This window comes from Lacerta agilis, chromosome 16 (assembly GCF_009819535.1).
Source record: "Lacerta agilis isolate rLacAgi1 chromosome 16, rLacAgi1.pri, whole genome shotgun sequence".
Taxonomy (NCBI): Eukaryota; Metazoa; Chordata; class Lepidosauria; order Squamata; family Lacertidae; genus Lacerta; species Lacerta agilis.
Window position 1 is genome coordinate 35189272 of NC_046327.1, and position 20539 is coordinate 35209810.

General features: G+C 45.7%; 1 protein-coding gene across 1 annotated transcript in view; it reads left to right on the forward strand.

Moving 5' to 3' along the window:
- TFE3 (transcription factor binding to IGHM enhancer 3) overlaps window positions 1-20539 on the forward strand; it is a 35240-nt gene that overhangs the window by 13638 nt on the left and 1063 nt on the right. Inside the window, 9 exon segments of the mRNA XM_033173000.1 lie at window positions 1461-1574; window positions 11225-11438; window positions 13703-13978; window positions 14094-14183; window positions 14696-14813; window positions 14945-15001; window positions 18633-18708; window positions 20028-20175; window positions 20291-20538. Of these exon segments, the coding sequence (XP_033028891.1) occupies window positions 1461-1574; window positions 11225-11438; window positions 13703-13978; window positions 14094-14183; window positions 14696-14813; window positions 14945-15001; window positions 18633-18708; window positions 20028-20175; window positions 20291-20538 (1341 nt within the window).

The window sequence follows — 20539 nt, forward strand, 5'->3', positions numbered from 1 at the left end:
TGCCACGCAGACTTAGGTGTGTACATTCCACATTCCCATTGGTTCAGCCTTGCTGTGTGAAACAGGACTAAGCTGTACTCTACAGAGATTTAAGGGAGGAACCTGAGCTTAAACTGCAGACTGGTGGGCAACATGCGGTAAAAGATGGCATCAAGGAAGTCGAGAGAAACTGCAAGTGTTGGTATACTTACAATAGTCTTTTCCCCAACCCCAACCCGGTACATTCCGGTTGTTTTGGACTACAACTCCCATCAGCCCCAGCAGGCAAGGCCAAGGATCAGGGATGAGGGGAGTTGTAGTCCAGAACATCTTTGGTGCACCAGTTTGGGAGAACACCCGTCTGCTACATGAACAGTTGTTACTACAAGAAATCTGGCTTTCTTCCTCAAAAGTTCTAAATTTGCTACCAAGACTGAAGATGAACAATTTGAACAATAGTTGTCAGCTCTCAAAACAAACAGCGAGAGTGCAGGAAATAAAAAGACATATGTCCATTGCAGCAGCAGTAGAGAGCTCTCTGAAAAGCCATGTTTGCCAGGGCATCCAAAAACACTCTCTGTCTGGAGCCACAACTGAAAAGACCCTGCATTGCAGGGGGGGTTGGGCTAGATGACCCCCTGGTCCCTTCCAACTCTATAATTCTATGATTCCATGACCCTGCGCCCCTGCTGTTTCTGGATATTTGCTGTACTTCTGTCTGTGAGGAACACACAGAGCAGACCACTGGCATTGACACAAAGTGGGTGTGAGTGGGATGAGGATAGTAGGAGAAGGCCGCCCCTAACGTACTTTAAAGATACAGGTAGGTAGCCGTGTTGGTCTGCCATAGTCAAAACAAAATAAAAAATAAAAAAATTCCTTCCAGTAGCACCTTAAGAGACCAACTAAGTTTGTTCTTGGTATGAGCTTTCGTGTGCATGCACACTTCTTCAGATACATGCATGCACACGAAAGCTCATACCAAGAACTAACTTAGTTGGTCTCTAAGGTGCTACTGGAAGGAATTTTTATTTTATTTTATTTTGTTTTGTACGTTTAAGATGCAGCTTTCCAGATACAAACAGTGCCCTAACTTAAACCTGGAAATGAATAGTCAATCAGTGCAGATTGGGCAAGACTGGAATAATATGCTCTGACTGACCTGGCCCAGGTAGAAGTCCAGTAGTGGCATTTCTGCACCTGTTGAATGTTAGGAATGTTTCGTCATGTCAGTCCCGTGTAGAGCATGTTTCAGGAGTCCACTGTGAAGATTGTGAACGGCCATGGCCAAGTCTGAAGTCTCCAGAAAAGGGCACAGTTGGCCTACTCAGCAAAGCTGGTTAAATGCATGTTTTCTGCTGTGTGGAGAGAGAGGCTTAGTTGGGGGCTGTGTCTCAGCCTGTTGTCCGAGATAACAGCCCTTGCAGTTCAAAGAGAACTCGCCTTTCTGACTCCGCGTCCTTTGTATTTTCTCCCAGCAGCTTCAACTCCCTCCTTCCTGAGTCTGGGATCGTAGCTGACATTGACCTGGAGAATATCCTCTCGCTGAGCAGTGACAGCTTCTACGAACTGAAGAGCCAGCCCATTGGAGTCAGGTAAGGAGCCAGAGGGCAGCCATCTTGGAACCGTCTTGTAAGCGTGAGGGTAGGCCCTCTGGTCTGCGAGGGGGAGAGAAGGGGAGGACTTTCCGAATACCCCAATATCACCTTGAAGTCTGTCGGGATGATTTGCTTGATCTGCTGCTGTTGCGCAAGTGAACAAGGGAAACAAAACAAAATAAAAAATAAAAAAATTCCTTCCAGTAGCACCTGGGAGACCAACTAAGTTTGTTCTTGGTATGAGCTTTCGTGTGCACGCACACTTCTTCAGATACACTGAAATAGAAGTGTGCATGCACACGAAAGCTCATACCAAGAACAAACTTAGTTGGTCTCCCAGGTGCTACTGGAAGGAATTTTTTTATTTTTTATTTTGTTTTGACTATGGCAGACCAACACGGCTACCTACCTGTAAGGGAAACAATGACGGACCATCCTTTCCCACATGTTTCCTCACGTTTGGATCCTTGCAGTGCTTCTGCTGCCCCTCCCTGGGGCAGAAGGATGTGTAGGTGCTTCCATTGCTTTGGCATTGATGATCATTGGCATTGATGAGTCAACAGTGTGATGCAGCAGCTAAAAAAGCCAATGCAATTCTGTGCTGCATCAATAGGAGTATAGCATCTAGATCAAGGGAAGTAATAGTACCACTGTATTCTGCTCTGGTCAGACCTCACCTGGTCAGTTCTGGGCACCACAGTTCAAGAAGGATACTGACAAGCTGGAACGTGTCCAGAGGAGGGCAACCAAAATGGTCAAAGGCCTGGAAACGATGCCTTATGAGGAACGGCTTAGGGAGCTGGGTATGTTTAGCCTGGAGAAGAGAAGGTTAAGGGGTGATATGATAGCCATGTTCAAATATATAAAAGGATGTCATATAGAGGAGGGAGAAAGGTTGTTTTCTGCTGCTCCAGAGAAGCAGACATGGGGCAATGGATTCAAACTACAAGAAGTAAGATTTCACCTAAACATTAGGAAGAACTTCCTGACAGTGAGAGCTGTTTGACAGTGGAATTTGCTGCCAAGGAGTGTGGTGGAGTCTCCTTCTTTGGAGGTCTTTAAGCAGAGGCTTGACAGCCATCTGTCAGGAATGCTTTGATGGTGTTTCCTGCTTGGCAGGGGGTTGGAATGGATGGCCCTTGTGGTCTCTTCCAACTCTATGATTCTATGATCCTTAGAGCAGCATGGTGGCTCGTTTAAGGACTGCAGCATCCTAGGGAGAGGAAGAGAGGCAAGATGGCATGAGGTCAGGCTAAGCCATGGTTTCTCTTTAACTTGCCCACATCCCTTGGCAGCGATGCAGTCTCCGGACAGAATTGCTGCCCTTGCTGAAGATTCTAATACAGTGGTGCCTTGGTTCTCAAACTTAATCCATTCCAGAAGTCCGTTCCAAAACCAAAGCGTTCCAGAACTAAGGTGCACTCTCCCATGGAAAGTAATGCAAAACAGATTAATCCGTTCCAGACATTGAAAAAACAACCCCTAAAACAGCAATTTCACATGAATTTTACTATCTAACGAGATCCATAAAATGAAAGCAATAATCAATGTACTGTACTATAAAATAAATAAGACAGTATTGTAGATGATAAAAATTAAAAGACTTTTTTTTCCTTACCTGCACTGATGGTAGTCATTGTTTGATGGGAGGCTTTTATCCATTTCCGCAGTCACACAATCAATCAATCAATCAATCAGTAGCTGAACTGGGTTCCACACAGTCACAAAAACAAATTAACCAAAAAAGCCTCAAAAACAAAAATGCAAATTAAATATCAAAAACAAAAGCTCCAAACTTAATCAGTTCTGGAAGTGTTTGACTTCCAGAATGTTCGAAAACCAAGGCAAAGCTTCTGATTGGTGCAGGTTCCCCGGAAACAATAGTTGACAGCCACATCGGACATTTGGCTTCCGAAAACCGGTCAAAAACTGGAACACTTACTTCCAGGTTTTCGGCATTTGAGAATCAAGGCATTTGAAAACCAAGGTATCACTGTATAGGTAAAGGGACTTCTGACCATTAGGTCCAGTCGTGGCCGACTCTGGGGTTGCGGTGCTCATCTCTCTCTGTAGGCCGATGGAGCCGGCTTACAGATTCCGGGTCATGTGGCCAGCATGACTAAGCCGCTTCTGGCAAAACCAGAGTAGCGCACGGAAACGCCGTTTACCTTCCCACCGGAGCGGTACCTATTTATCTACTTGCAATTTGACGTGCTTTCAAACTGCTAGGTTGGCAGGAGCAGGGACCGAGCAACGGGAGCTTACCCTGTCACGGGGATTCGAACCGCCGACCTTGTGATCGGCAAGCCCTAGGCTCTGTGGTTTAGACCACAGCGCCACCCGCGTCACACTGTATAGGGGCATGCATATGTTTAGGAAATGCCCGAGACTTCTGCCGACGCAGCTAGATATTTTTGTCCTTGCTCAGGAGACCTAGAAAGAAGCTTCCTTATTTGAAACAGAAGTTAAATTCATACCGCTTGGGCATTTTCTCCAGTGTAGCGTGGTAAACGCTGGATTTTCATAAAGGCCCCAAATAGTTCTTGGGAACAGTAGTGAGGGATTTGTAACCTGGATATTTCCTTGCACGCATGAGGACACCCTTTTCCCTTGGTGGCCTGGCATTATGGACTTATACTTTCTCCCTGAGGTTCCTATCCTGCCCCCCTGCCCTCTGTTCCTTTATGAGTCTCTCTGTACAAACGTCTTGCTGAGCATGGTGTACAGATGGTAAACATTCTACTACTACTACTATTACTATTACTGTTACTACTACTACTGTTACTGCTACTACTACTATTACTACAGCATTATTATTTATTTTCAGTTTTATACATTTCAATAATTTTACAGCCATTTTAACATTTCAAAACTCAACTTCCTTCCCTCTCTTTCTGCGTTTCCTTAAATTTATTTTTTTATATTTTCTGCATATTCCAAATTAACTTAACTTACTCATTTATTCATCTACTTTAAATATATACCCTTATAAAACTCCAGGTTATTGCAACAATCCTGCCAATGTTCTTATCTGTTTACAGTTTATTTGTAAATATAAATATTTCCATTCTTTTATAAAAAGTTATCTTGATTTCTTATTTTTTTGCCATTTCTGCATATTCCATAGGTTTTTGTATCCATTCTTCTTTCACTAGGACTTCTTCTTCTTTCCATTTTTTGGCAAGTAGCATTCTTGCCGCTGTAGTCGCATACATGAATATATTTTTATTCAGTGTGGGTAGTTCTGTCCCTATAATTCCCAAAGGAAGGCTTCTGGGTTTGATTGTTTTTAAGGTGGTGACCATTCTGCATGGGGTTTCCATTCCCGGCCTCTGTGTGCATCAGCTGTGTTGGTTCCACCCTGCCCTGTTCTGCCCCCATTCTGCCCTCTTCTATGTCCAGGAGGACCCGCTCCAAAGTCGGGGATTGGACTGGGTTTGGTAGGCACTGACTGTAGAAGCTGGCTGTTGTTCTCTGACTCATGTACACCTTTGGACTTAGTGAGGCAGGCAGCCCTCTGATGCAATGCAAACAGTGGGGAGGGAAGCAAACAAGATGGGGGAAATTCCCCTTCTCTGTCAACCCATTGCTATCTCCTGCATCCAACTCCTCAGAGCACAAGATCTGCAACTGGCTTTCCTGATCTGATTTCTCTGCAGGAACACTCCTCCTCTGAGCCATACTGGGAAGGGCAAGTAGATCAGAGGTAGGGCACCAGTTTTGCATGCAGAAGGTCCCACATCAGTCCCTGGCATCTCCAGGTGGAGCCAGGAATAATAATAATAATAATAATAATAATAATAATAATAATAATAATAATAATAATAATAATAATAATTTATTTGTACCCCGCCCATCTGGCTGAGTTTCCTCAGCCACTCCGGGCGGCTTCCAACAGAATGTTAAAATACAATAATCTATTAATGTCTGAAACCCTCGAAAGCTGTTTGCAGTCAGTGCAGACAATAATGAGCTAGATCAGGCGTCCCCAAACTAAGGCCCAGGGGCCGGATGCGGCCCAATCGCCTTCTAAATGTGGCCCACAGACGGCCCGGGAATCAGCGTGTTTTTACATGAGCAGAATGTGTGCTTTTATTTAAAATGCATCTCTGGGTTATTTGTGGGGCATAGGAATTCGTTCATATTTTTTTTCAAAATATAGTCTGGCCCCCTGCAAGGTCTGAAGGACAGTGGACTGCCCCCCCTGCTGAAAAAGTTTGCTGACCCCTGAGCTAGATGGACCAACAGTCTAGCTTCCTAGGTTTCTAAGCTTGTTCCTAGGACCAATTAACCTGTGGCCCATTTATCACATTTATGTATTCTGGAGCATTTGTACGCTGCTCTCCAGCCAAGCAGGCTTTCTGAGAGAGGCTTGTCAGTTAAAACAAGACTGTCCATGGCCACAGGCTTACAGTCTAAAAAAACCACAGCGCACAAGGAAAAAAGGGAGTGGAAGGGAAGCAAACCCAGGCACCAATTCTTAAATATCACATGAGAAGTAGCAGCAGCAGGCAGGGCATTCCTTGGAGGCCGGATCTGCTGCCCCTGTGTATTCTGCCACCTGAGGCAGTCGCTTCACCTTGCCTCATGGGTGGGCTGGCCCTGCCTGGGGGTCCACAGGTCCCCCATCCTTGCTTTGGAGCAACAGATGGCTCCATGCCCTGAGCAAGGTAATAATCTACATTTAAAAAAACCAGGCAGCGCCTGCAGGTCTCAAACCACTGGAAGCAATTGGGGGGATCCAAGCAATGTGTTGGTCAATGGAAGCTCTGGGCTGAGCTGGCTCCGTAATAATCTACATTTAAACAGAATGGAGACAATAGAGAGAAGGGAAGATTTGCAAGAGGTGATGAAGTCATCTGTGTTTGGATTACATTTCGAGTTGGAGGGTGAGGGTGAGGGTATGCCACAGTTTTTCAACTGCTTTTTTGTGTTTTTTTTTTTTAAAAAACCAGTAGACCATTTTTTTTTTTACAACCTCTTCCTTGCAGGATGTAGGCAAGGGCTGCTTAAAGAGAGAGAGAGATTCAGAGTTGTTGGTGGCAGAGAAGGGAAAGAAAACAATGCATGGAGATTAGGTGTGCAGGCCTATCTCCACCGGTGAGTGGAGATACAGGAACAAGCCACAAGAACACAGGGATCTGCTGTTCTTGTGGCTAATTATTCAGCAGAAATTGACCACATATCTTTGAGTTTCTTCCTCACATCCAAGGGGGCCTGAAAATGTTCCTTCCTCTCTCCCCCAGCCAGATGGGCGGGGTATAAATAATAAATTATTATTATTTATTGAAGCCCTGATTTTAAGGATGCTACGATCAGCTGCAGTTATGTAGTATTGTACTTAGTCCCTGTTACAGATGAGGACATACTCCCGGCACAATGATCAAAGCAGCCAAGCTTCTTCATTTATTTTGTTACTGTATGGATAGTTAATGGAATTTCCCTGCAAAGGTGACCTGCTTATTCCTCTAGCCCAGTGTTGTGTCTCTAGTCTAGCCTTTGACAACTTTGGGGCCTTCCAGATGTTTTGGACTTGCAGCTCCCATCAGCCCCAGTCAGCACAGCAAAGGTTGCCAAAGGCTATGCTAAGTTCTGTGGGGGTCTTGCTTGTTTTATATTTATAACAACAACAACAACAACAACAACAACATATTTATACCCTGCCCACCTGGCTGGGTTTCCCAGCCACTCTGGGCGGCTCCTAACCGAATATTAAAAACACAATACAGCATTAAACTTTAAAAACTTGCCTAAGCAGGGCTGCTTTCAGATGTCTTCTAAAAGTCAGATAGTTTCCCTTGACATCTGATGGGAGGGTGTTCCACAGGGTGGGCGCCACCGCCGAGAAGACCCTCTGCCTGGTTCCCTGTAACCTCACTTCTCGCAGTGAGGGAACTGCCAGAAGGCCCTCGGAGCTGGACCTCAGGGTCCGGGCTGAATGGACCTCATCAACCTCTGTGCTCAGGGTCGTCTCTGTTGCAGCACTCTGGATGTGGAACTCCTCCCCACTGGACGTACGGTGGTTCCCCATGTCAATAGGTCACCATCAAGTCAAGATGTACTTTTTCGTTCGGGTCTGTGGAGGTGACTGATTTATAGAAATGATTTATAGTCCCTTCTGCTGGGTTGCGGGTTCATGACAAGTTTTACAAGTTTCTATGTTTTGTTTGATTTGTTGCTTTTGTAATGAAAATGTTGTCAGCTGCTTCGGGAACTTCTTGGTTCAAGGGCAGGTAATAAGTCCAATAAATAAATAAAATCAATAACACAAAGCCCATTGTTATAAATTGTCTGTGTAGTTTTTGAAGCTAGAATGAAACGCCTGACACTTGTTCAGTCTCCACTCACATATCTTATTTACCACCTCCTCTTTTTAAAAAACAGAAATGAAGACAGGCCTTGGTATTTTGTAGGCTGGAAAGAAAATAGACTTTGTGATCTTTATTTTATTTTATTTTATTTTATTTTATTTTATTTTATTTTATTTTATTTGTAAAGCGTTTTATTATTTCATTTTATAATGTGTATGAGAGAGAACAATTATAACAGGCAAAAAGATGAAAAACAAAAATATAATAAAATAGGCATATAGAATGAGTAGTTGCACATGAGTTAAAATAACAAAGTCCAAGTAAAGATTATCAACTTTATCAGATCATCAAGTCCAGTTCCAAATCTGTCTACGCTTGTGACGAGGGTTGTCTTGAAAATGATGGTTCTGATACAAAGGTCATAAAGGAATGCCGGGGCATATAAAAAGTATCTGGAGGTTCTAGTCTAGACTTTGTTGAAATCTGAAATTATAATAATAAAAAACAATAATTTTATTATTTATGTGCCGCCCATCTGATTTGGGTTGCCCCAGCCAATCTGGGCGGCTCCCAACAAAATATTAAAAACACAATAAAACGACAAACAGTAAAACCTGCCTGATACAGGGCTGCCTTCAGATGTCTCTGGAAAGTCAAATATTTGTGTATTTCCTTGACGTTTACTGGAAGAGTAGCTCTATAGGAGCAAGCCATGAGAAACAAAGCTGAGTTGGAATCGGTCTTTTTTTTAAAAAAATGATTTTACAAATACAGGTGGGTAGCCGTGTTGGTCTGCCATAGTCGAAACAAAATAGAAAATTCTTTCCAGTAGCACCTTAGAGACCAACTGAGTTTGTTCTTGGTATGAGCTTTCGTGTGCCACGAAAGCTCATACCAAGAACAAACTCAGTTGGTCTCTAAGGTGCTACTGGAAAGAATTTTCTATTTTGATTTTACAAATTCACACAAATAATATTCTTGCAAATGGGCCATTCCATGAAAAATGAGCCTGATAAGAATGCTAGATGAGCGCTGGACTTTGGTAAGGAAGATTCCAAACGTGCAGTCTAACCATTTTTTTAAAACCTAAAGACAAAAGAAGTTTATTTTATGGACCTTCTTTTCAAAAGTCCACCCACGTAGTCTTCACAGAAGTGTTCAAGTTAAAAGTTTTCTGATGATTGTCCCACCCGTGACAGCATTTTTTCCTTAATTTTGTATCGTTAAATTTCTTAAACTTAATTCCTGATTGCATAGTTGTAACCAATAAACATTGATTTAAATAGATATGCTGAGTTTATCATTGATTCACCTCCCAACTCACTGAGTTTTTCCATAAATCAAACTTATCTCAAGCTCCATGTCCTTTTTTTGTCCCACCCGTGACTACACTTTTAACATTTAATAAAATTGTCAAAAAATATCCATAAAAATAATAAAAAATTAGTAAAATGTTCAACATCTTATTAAGAACATAGTTTAAATTTTGGTTGTTAATTTTTATGTATATTTACATTGTTACACATGTGTGAATACCAAAAAACATGGTCAAAGTGTCCCACCCGTGACAATGGAATGGCCCAAATGTTAGAATTTTACACAATATTCTTTATCTAAAGAATCTTGTGTGATTATTTAAAGCCTGCCAAAGAGTGGAATTAGTGTTGATTGACAATGTGGAATTCAACACTGCCCCCCCCTCCAGCCGTTCCTTCTGTGCAAGCAGTAGGAGGGGAGATCCCCCTTAAGCTGAGGGCTGAGTTCTGCCCATGACATCAGTGCTAGAGGGCAGGTTTCAAGGCTACCTGTAAGCAATTAATAACAACGGGGAGAGAGGATTTGCAAGGTTGGACAGATTGTTGGGAGAATGTTTTCCATGGTGACGCTGTAGGGAACAATCTTTGGGAAACGGCACTGCCCAGGTCAAAGAAGCAGTGCATCAAATGGTTTTTAGATGGCATTACACACTGGAGAAACGGGACGTGGGTGGCGCAGTGGGTTAAACCACTGTGCCGCTTGGGATTGGCGATCGAAAGGTCGGCGGTTCGAATCTCCGCGACAGGGTGAGCTCCTGTTGCTCGGTCCCTGCTCCTGCCCCCCTAGCAGTTCGAAAGCACACAGTGCAAGTAAATAAATAGGTACCACTCTGGCGGGAAGGTAAACGGCGTTTCTGTGCGCTGCTCTGGTTTCGCCAGAAGCGGCTTAGTCATGCTGGCCATGTGACCCGGAAAAAACTGTCTGCGGAAGCGGACAAATGCCGGCTCCCTCAGCCTTTAAAGCGAGATGAGTGCCGCAACCCCAGAGTCGTTCGCGACTGGACTTAATTGTCAGGGGTCTCTTTACCCTTTACCTTTACACACTGGAGAAACTCTCCTCCATATCCAAAACAGTGTCCCGCTCTTGCTGGAAGCGTAGGGCAAGCAAAGGAACACATTGCCAACTATGTTGGGAATGTTCTACAGGGGCACGCTTTGGGGATAACGTTTTTGAAGAACTTAATGTTTTATTACAGGCCTGAATCTCTTGTTTATACCCTCTGTGTTCCTCATGAAAAAGATCATGAGCAGATGTGGGGAACTTGCGTCCCTCCAGAAGTTGCTGGACTACAACTCCCATCAACCCTGGCCATTTGCCATGATTCCAAGAGCTGATGGGAGTTGCAGTTCAGCAAATCTGGTGGGCCACACGTTCCCCATGCCTGAACTTGAAGGGGAAATGTATTTTTGTTCCATATTTTTAAAAAGGAAACCTTGCATAATTTAATGTTTATCCAAATGAAATTCAGTAACATCAACTCCCCCCCCCCCCGCACCTGTGGCCTCCATTTATTTTTTTTCAACTTTTTAGAGACACAAGATGGCGATAGGGATAAATATTTAACATTTAACTGAATCCAGTGCAGAACTCTGAACGTAGAAAACAATTTTTTTCTTTTAAAAGAACTTTACCAACTCACGGAACTGTCATGTGGTAAAGATGTACACTCAAACGGATTAGAATCTCAGCATTAAATGTTCTATTGACACCCGACATTAAATTCTCCTGTTCAGTAAATTTTTATTTCTGTTCTATCTCTTGAGGCTGACGTCCCAATTTTATACATTTTTAAAAAATAGTTCTCTAATGTGTTTGATCTAAGGTTCCGTTAGTAACATCAGCTTTTGACTGCCTGTTTTGTTCTGCGTCCAGGTTGCGTCCAGGGCAGGGAATCTTGTCACTAGTTTCATTTCAGGAGTCTGCATAACCCTGGCTATGTAGTGAGATTTCCTTGATGGCTGCTGAATGTTCTCTCTCTCTCTCTCTGTGTGTGTCTCTCTCCTTCCTCTGTTCCGGCAGCCCTCCGAGTGCCCCAGCTCAGGGTCCCGCCATGTCGTCCCGCGTGCTTCTCCGGCAGCAGCTGATGCGGGCGCAGACGCAAGAACAAGAGCGCCGGGAGCAGCAGCAGGCGGCGCAGTTCACTCCGGCGCCCCCTGCGCCTTCCACGCCTGCCATTTCCATGAGCCCCCTCGCTCGCCCTGCCCCTGCCCAGGTTCCTGTGGAGGTACTGAAGGTGAGTCGGAAGGAGAGAGGAAGTCCCAGGAGGGATGGCCGTCGGCTCTGATCTTGCCCGGAGGGACTGTGTGGCAGGAGGAGGGCTGGGTGGCCTAGTGGTGGGGGCATTTCCTTCTTTGGGGGGTGGGATGCTACAACATTGTAACAGGGGAAAGTGCAAGATGGCCGTGAAATTTGTTGATGGCTTTCAAACACAACTTGAGCTGGCTGGTGTAAGTCGTCATTGAAGCGTCTTTCTGCTGCGTGCTTGTGGTAACATTGAGGTCAGGATTCATTGACCTTTTTAGGTCCGTGGGTACATTTGAACTTTTCAGTAGGTGCCACCCTCTCCAGTCACTCCTCTCTCCCTTCCCCTGGATCAGCCACCACCCAGAGAAACAAAGAGAAAGTGCACCCCCCCCACACATGCAAATGCTTTCCCCAAAAATCAGATCCAGTGAAATCTGAGCCTTGAAAAGCGCAATAGAGGCGAAAAACGGAAGTGGGAAAGAGCGTCTCTCTTTCAACTTCCTCCTTAAGCTCCGTGTACATTTTAAGGGAGAAAAAAGTAGCAATTCTCACCGCTGGGGAGGTAGTGAACATGGGGAAGGGGGTCTCAGAGGCTTCACGGGCACCATGCCCAGTGGCATGACATTGGTGGCCTCTGGTTTAGGTAGATCAGTATGGGAAGAAGCCTGGTCAGCTTTCCCCAATGTGGTGTTTCTCCAGATGTTTTGGAGTGCAGCTCTCATCAGCACAGCTGGTGGGCTTGGTGGGTCAGTGGTTCTGCCCCGTGACGTGAAGAGGCTTGATCTGGCCTCTTTGATTCCCTTCAAATGCATTATTTCTTTCGAAACATTTCCATCCCGTCTTTTATTTGGAGAGCTCACGTCTGCTTGAGGACCAAGATAACATAACCAAGTTGCATTCCGCTGACACGGGCGTTTACTTGTGACTGCGTCCATGTCCAGCAGTTGTTACTCCAGGCTAGGCTCGTTCTGCTGATGCTGATGTTGCTCAGTTTTAAGAATTACTGGTTTAGACCAGGGGTCAGCAACCTTTTTCAGCCGTGGGCCGGTCCACCATCCCTCAGAGAGCCAGTGTGGTGTAATGGTTAAGAGTGGTAGACTCGTTATCTGGGGAACCGGGTTCGCGTCTCCGCTCCTCCACATGCAGCTGCTGGGTGACTTTGGGCTAGTCACACTTCTCTGAAGTCTCTCAGCCCCACTCACCTCACAGAGTGTTTGTTGTGGGGGAGGAAGGGAAAGGAGAATGTTAGCCGCTTTGAGACTCCTTCGGGTAGTGAAAAGCGGGATATCAAATCCAAACTCTTCTTCTTCTTCTTCTTCTTCTTCTTCTTCTTCTTCTTCTTCTTCTCAGATCATGTGGTGGGCTGGACTATATTTTGAAGAAAAAAATGAACGAATTCCTATGCCCCACAAATATCCCAGAGATGCATTTTAAATAAAAGCACACATTCTACTCATTTAAAAATACCAGGCAGGCCCCACAAATAACCCAGAGATGCATTTTAAATAAAAGCACACATTCTACTCATGTAAAAACACGCTGATTCCCGGAATGTCTGCGTGCCGGATTGAGAAGGCGATTGGGCCGCATCCGGCCCCCGGGCCTTAGTTTGCCTACCCCTGGTTTAGACAATCGATGTCAGGGGTCACCAACCTAAGGCCTGGGGGCCGGATGCGGCCCAATCGTCTTCTCAATCCGGCCCACAGATGGTCCAGGAATCAGCGTGTTTTTACATGAGTAGAATGTGTCCTTTTATTTAAAATGCATCTCTGGGTTATTTGTGGGGCATAGGAATTCGTTCTATAGTCTGGCCCACCACATGGTCTGTTGAACGGTGGACCGGCCCCCTGCTGAAAAAGGTTGCTGACCCCTGATCTATGTCTTTTACGATTGGTGTTGAGTGTGACTATTTCTAGGGTCTCAACCCAGCTGAGGTGCTCTTTGGGGATTGCTATCAACATGGTGCACCTTGTGATGCTTTGGAGTATAACTCTCCTTATCCCGTTGAGCTCAGCCCAGCTCAAGGGATGGACAGAAGGATCCCATGGAAGAGCCGGCAGCATGCTCTAAGGCAGGGATAGTCCAAAACATCTGGCAAGCACATAGGCTGCCCCTGCAGTTGCTCCTTATTCTTCGAAATTAACCCTTCTCCCTCGTAAGTGCAGAGGTTGGGCTTCAGTTGCTTGAGTTCTGGCTGGCTGGCGTTCTCTTTCCTGTGGCTAATGTCCCTTCTCTTCTCACCTCTGAGCTTAGGTCCAGACCCACCTGGAGAACCCCACCAAGTATCACATCCAACAGGCGCAGAGGCAGCAGGTGAAGCAGTACCTCTCCACTGCCATGGGCAGCAAGATGGCAACGCAGACTGTAGCTGGGACAAGCCCGGGGGCCCCCACCTGCTCCCCACAGGCTGCCTCTGCTCCTGAGCCCCAACATGGTTTGGCTAAGCAGCCGGGAGTGGCGGGGGGCCCTGGCAGTGCCCCCAACAGCCCCATGGCTATGCTGAACATTGGCTCCAGTTCTGAGAAAGAGGTGAGTAAAACTCTACCTCAATTACCTTTCGTTTGTCCCTCCCTCCTTGCTTTTTTAAAGACTTCTGATTAAGGTCTCTTATCTCAGGTTTAACTGCTTCCCTTTTAAAAATTAGATTGACGATGTCATTGATGAAATCATCAGCCTGGAATCCAGCTACAATGATGAAATCCTTAACTACGGAGGCCTACAGATGCCCAGCACTGTGAGTAGCCTTTTTTGTGGGTTCTCAGCAGAGGCGTGATTGTGGGGGGGAACTGGAATTTAAAATGGATTGGAACTTCCAGCCATAGCTAGCACAACTTATAGGGCTGTCAACGTATTATTATTATTATTATTATTATTATTATTTTATTTTAAAAAACAGTTCATTGATTTAATCTCCTCTGTTGCATTAATGGGTGGAAGTTAATAAATCTTACTTATGCGGAGAAACTTTTCAGCTTCTGCTTTCGTCAGCAGCTCTGATAAAAATGAGAGCATGCTGTTGCTGAATAAATTTCTCTTTTGTTAATCGCAGTAGCGTATATCTTGTTTTAACCAAATCCCAAAAAGGGATCTGGAGCCAGCTTACAATTGCAATACACTGAAGAGCAGAGAGCTGCCCAGGTGGTGTCAGGGGCACTGCCGTGTGGCCTGGAGGCCTTGCCCACTTCTCACTTGGGTCAGTCTTATCCATGTGAAAGTAAGTTGAGCTCTTCCTGTGATTATGTGCAGCTGCCAGTCTCTGGAAACCTCCTGGATGTGTACAACAACCCAGGAATGATGGAGCCAGCTGTGACAGTGAGCAACTCCTGCCCAGCTGACCTGCCCAATATCAAGAGAGAGATGTCAGGTACTGGGGGTTCTTGCATTCCAAACCACCAGGGCTCAGCAGAAGTAAGACTCTGTACAGCTGGGAAGGGGTAGCAACTTCAGAGTCATTCCTGACCATCATTTTTGTGGCTTATGTGTCTTCCTCAGCAGAAAATGAAGCTAAAGCATTCCTGAAGGAAAGGCAGAAGAAAGACAACCATAATCTGAGTGAGTACCCTTTATTGGTGAAAACGTCATCTTAAAAATGTTTAAAGTGATATTGCGTTGTGTCCCACTTACCGTGTTTTTCGCTCCATAAGATGCACTTTTTTCCTCCTGAAAAGTAAGGGGAAATATCTGTGCGTCTTATGGAGCGAATGGTGGTCCCTGGAGCTGAATTGCCCAGGGGCCAAGAGAGGATCATGCTTTTTATTTTACGAAGAGAAAAGGGAGTGTTGGAAGGACCCCGCTCAGCAGCTGCTCAGCAAGAGATCGGGAGAGAGATAAGAGTCTCCAGCTCCCTTTCAGCCCCACCCTCCATTGTTGAATGTGCTAGGTTGTTTGTTTCCCCAGCGACATGTGACTGGCTGATTAGATTATCTGTCTGGAAACTGTAGAAAAGGCTCCCTTTCCTTTAGAAGCTGCAGAAATGTGAGTAAAACTGTGAGTAAAACCCATAAAAACAGAGCTTTTCCTCTTTGCTTTTCCCCCTTTGCAAAAAAAGCTGCAAAACTTTTAGCTGATCCTCAAAAAAAGCAGGGCTTTTAGAAGAGGAAAACCAGAAAAATAGTTTTTTTCCTTGTTTCCTCCTCTAAAAACGAGGTGCGTCCTATGGTCCGGTGCGCCCTATGGAGCGAAAAATACAGTAAGTGCTACTGAAATTAATGGACCCGTTATTCATGTCTACAAATTTCAGTGGGCCTGCTCTGAGGATAAGGAGTGCTGGATACCTTGGTGATGGCAAGAGAGCATTTAGTTATCTATCTGTGATTTCAAAACCTAAGCATTGCATACTTGCAGGGGGCGGGGAGCTGGTAGGTGGATAGAAAGTGCCCTTATGTCAACTAAGACAGTTTTCATTGTCTGCTTTGATTGACGGCAGCTCCCCCAGGGTCTCCGACACAGGATCAGTCTCATCACCAGCCAGCATGGCCAGTGTTCAGAGGTGAGGGGAGTTGCCATAGAATCATAGAACTGTAGAGTTGGAAGGGACCACAAGGGTCATTTAGCTCAACCCCCTGCAATGCAGGAGGAATCTTTTTGGCCAGCAATCCTGAGATTTAGAGACTCATGCTCTATCAGCTGAGCTGTCCTAGGAGGATAGAATTTTGGGGCTAAGCTAGAGTTGATACTGTACACCATGGGTAGGCAGACTAAGGCCCGGGGGCTGGATCCGGCCCAATCGCCTTCTCAATCTGGCCTGCGGATGGTGTGGGAATCAGAGTGTTTTTTACATGAGTAGAATGTATCCTTTTATTTAAAATGCACCTCTGGGTTATTTGTGGGGCCTGCCTGGTGTTTTTACATGAGTAGAATGTGTCCTTTTATTTAAAATGCATTTCTGGGTTATTTGTGGGGCATAGGAATTCATTCATCATCCCCCCCCCCATATATATTCCGGCCCTCCACAAGGTCTGTGGACCAGCCCCCTGCTGAAAAAGTTTGTTGACCTCTGCAGTACACTAGTGTTTTGGGGTGTTAGTTACTCAAATGTCTTTGGTCCACTGATGCATTTTAACCTACCAAACTTGAATGCATATTTAAATTTTGTGTGTTGCTCATTGCTTTAAAACAATAATAGGTGAGAGGAAATTTGTGGCAGTGTTAACCAAGGTGTATGTTTGGAGGTTTGGATGCTAAACTGGTTGGTCTTGTTGGATTGATCCAAAAGGGGCGGGGGCGGGGAATGAGGGATGGTTGGTTGACACCACTCAAACCAGTGTTGGGAGAGGAAGTAAAGGTGCAAGTGATCAGGTAAGAGTGTGCAAACTGGCTGAGCCAGTTAACAGAGGATAATCTGATGGGTTAAGAACAGGATTGGCTGACTCATCTGGTTTGCTGGCAGCCAGTGTAACTTCACTCTCTCCCCACTGCATTTACCCAAACATTTTGTGTGATTGCTGGAAAAAATATCAACAACCTCAGATATGCTGATGATACTACCTTGATGGCAGAAAGTGAGGAGGAATTAAAGAACCTTTTAATGAGGGAGAGTGCAAAATATGGTCTGAAGCTCAACATCAAAAAAACTAAGATCATGGCCACTGGTCCCATCACCTCCTGGCAAATAGAAGGGGAAGAAATGGAGGCAGTGAGAGATTTCACTTTCTTGGGTTCCACGATCACTGCAGATGGTGACAGCAGTCACGAAATTAGAAGACGCCTGCTTCTTGGGAGAAAAGCAATGACAAACCTAGACAGCATCTTAAAAAGCAAAGACATCACCTTGCCGACAAAGTTCCGTATAGTTAAAGCTATGGTTTTCCCAGTAGTAATGTACGGAAGTGAGAGCTGGACCATAAAGAAGGCTGATTGCCGAAGAATTGATGCTTTTGAATTATGGTGCTGGAGAAGAAGAAGAAGAAGAAGAGTTTGGATTTGATATCCCGCTTTTCACTACCCGAAGGAGTCTCAAAGCGGCTAACATTCTCCTTTCCCTTCCTCCCCCACAACAAACACTCTGTGAGGTGAGTGGGGCTGAGAGACTTCAGAGAAGTGTGACTAGCCCAAGGTCACCCAGGAGGAGGAGACTCTGGATGTCCCATGGACTGCAAGAAGATCAAACCTATCCATTCTCAAAGAAATCAGCCCTGAGTGCTCACTAGAAGGACAGATCCTGAAGTTGAGGCTCCAGTACTTTGGCCACCTCATGAGAAGAGAAGACTCCCTGGAAAAGACCCTGGTGTTGGGAAAGGTGGAGGGCACAAGGAGAAGGGGACGACAGAGGATGAGAAGGTTGGACAGTGTTCTCGAAGCTACTAACATGAGTTTGGCCAAACTGCGAGAGGCAGTGAAGGATAGGCGTGCCTGGCGTGCTCTGGTCCATGGGGTCACGAAGAGTCGGACACGACTGAACGACTGAACAACAACAACAACAACCCCACACCATTTGGGTCCTGTAGCTGAGCTGCATTTGTGACCATGTATAAGCCTATATTTTGCACAAGCACTGAGGAAAAAAGCACCCTGTGTGGTACTGGAACAACAATAGGAGCAAAATCCTGCACCCAGATCCCCCAGCTTCTGTGGCAAAAAGGCGCTGGATTCTTGCAGCCTTTATAAATTATGGAAATTAAGCCTTTTCGGGCAGCTTCTCCTTCACATGTTGATGGGGATGAACAAGAAGCTACTCAGGTCACTGAATTCCTGGCTACTGGAAATACTATTGAGCAGCCTGCCTGTCATGTGAGACTTCACCCGCGGTACTGCCTACATGCTTACAAACCTATCTTTACAACCACAAGGGCTGGAAGCCTGGGTTTTCTCTGTAAAGAAACCTGAGACCCTTGGGAAGCTGAATCTGGTGCCCAGTTCCACTTGGTTCTCTGCTTGTGTGGCATTTCAGCATACCCCCAGCCCTGAATCCAGGGCTCATGCCAGTAAGGTATAGTTTGAGGTTTGGAGGTGTACCAGGCAGAAATATCTGGCTGACTTTGGGCAAGGCATTCTCTGCCTAGCCTACCTTATAGGGCTGTTGTGGGGTTAAATGAGATGATCAAATGGCAAAACGCTTTGCTTTCTGGAAAGTGCTATGGAACTGAGGTTTTTTTTTGTTATTTTCTTAAACTAATAAAGATAACACGAGTAGTTATGCTTTAATTATATCTAGTGCCACTTACGTTTCTCTCCCTCTTGGCAGTTGAGCGGCGGCGGCGGTTCAATATCAACGACCGTATCAAAGAGCTGGGGACTCTCATCCCCAAATCGAATGATCCGTAAGTATAGTAGATGAATGACAACTGCTCAGCACTGTGAGATAAAGGCCTGTTGGGTGGGGTGTGTGTGTGTGCGTGGAGGAAGGCTCTGAGTTCCCCTCCCTTGAGAAGCCTGCAAGTGTAGGCCACCCTCTGCCAACCTGGCACCCTCTGGAAGTATTGGGCTACAATTCCCATGAGCTGTGTTCACTGGGGCAGATGGGAGTTGTAATCCAAAATATCGGGGGGGTGGGGTGCATCAGGCTGGTGGCAGTGCAGTGACCCACCATCTAACTGCTGTTGTATTCTAAATGTGTCTACAGTACTGATACCGGTAGTTTGCCTGTTTGGGTGGCAGGATTTATTTATTTTTTTGTCCTTTGAGCTACAGGTGAAACTCTAAAAATTAGAATATTGTGGAAAGGTTCATTTCTTTCAGTAATTCAACTTAAAAGGTGAAACTAATATGAGATAGACTCATGACATGCAAAGCGAGATATGTCAAGCCTTTATTTGTGATGATTATGGCATACAGCTGAACCCCAAATTAATAATACAGAACCCCAAATTAATAATTTCAACTTTGGGGTTTTCATCAGCTGGACGCCATAATCATCACAATTATAACAAAGGCTTGACATATCTCGCTTTGCATGTCATGAGTCTATCCAGTAGCTAATGAAAACAATTGCTTACATAAATGGACTTTTCCACGATATTCTAATTTTTCGAGTTTCACCTGTATATCTTACCAGTGTATACAGTGCCGAGTAGAATATACAGTATTGTATATATGTCTGTATACTCATGAAGGATTCATTCTCTGAATGCCTCTCCCTGTGTAGCCAGAATGATACCGTCCACATAGAAGTGGGGAGGTGTCAGTAGGCTTGGTGCAACCCCAAAGTTGCAGAAGCTCCAAAATCTTTAGGATAAAATCCCTTGGGTGGCAGGGAAAGGAAACTCTCAGAAAACAACCCAATGAGGACTTGGCATGCCCAGTGGTCATGGAAACTGACTGACTGGCAGGGGGAGAGAAGGAAGGAAGGAAGGAATGGAGCATCCTGGTAGGGAGCCTGCCAGCCAGCCATGTACACACAGCAACATTTTGTGGGAGGTCCACTAGCCATGATAACTAGGGCTGCAGATTCTAGGGCTGCCATCCTTTCGGTGCCCTGCTTGCGAGTGCCCAGGGGCATCTGGCTGTCCTGCTGTTGGAAGCAGGATGCTGGACTCAACCCGACCTTGGCCCGGCAATTCTTATTAGCGCGTATGCATGTATTGGAATGCACGGGCCTTGCTTGCCCAGGTGACTAGCTCCTCTTCCCCCTCCTTCCTAGGGAGATGCGCTGGAACAAAGGAACCATCCTCAAAGCCTCGGTGGATTACATCCGGAAGCTGCAGAAAGAGCAGCAGCACTCGAAAGAGATGGAACTCAGGCAGCGCAAGTTGGAACAGGCCAATCGCAGCCTGCAGCTGCGAGTTCAGGTAGAAAAAGCGGGTGCCGGGCTCAGGAGGGGGTAGGGGTGGGGGTGGGGATGCAGAAAGTGTAGTTCAGGCATGCTGCTGGGTCTCACTCTCCCGTCTCTGGTCTCTTCCCCAGGAGCTGGAACTCCAGGTGCAGATGCATGGGCTGCCCTTGACTTCCACACAGGGGCTTCTGACTCAGCCCTTGGGAGGAGACCCAATTCCTTCCTTTGCAGAGTCCCTGGATCTGCCCTTCACAGCAGAGGAACTGGGGCTGGGCCTTGCTCTGGGATCCGACGGGGGAGCCCTGCAGGATGTTCTCATGGACGATGGGACCGCTCTGTCCCCACTGGGTGCCTCTGATCCGCTCCTCTCCTCCGTCTCG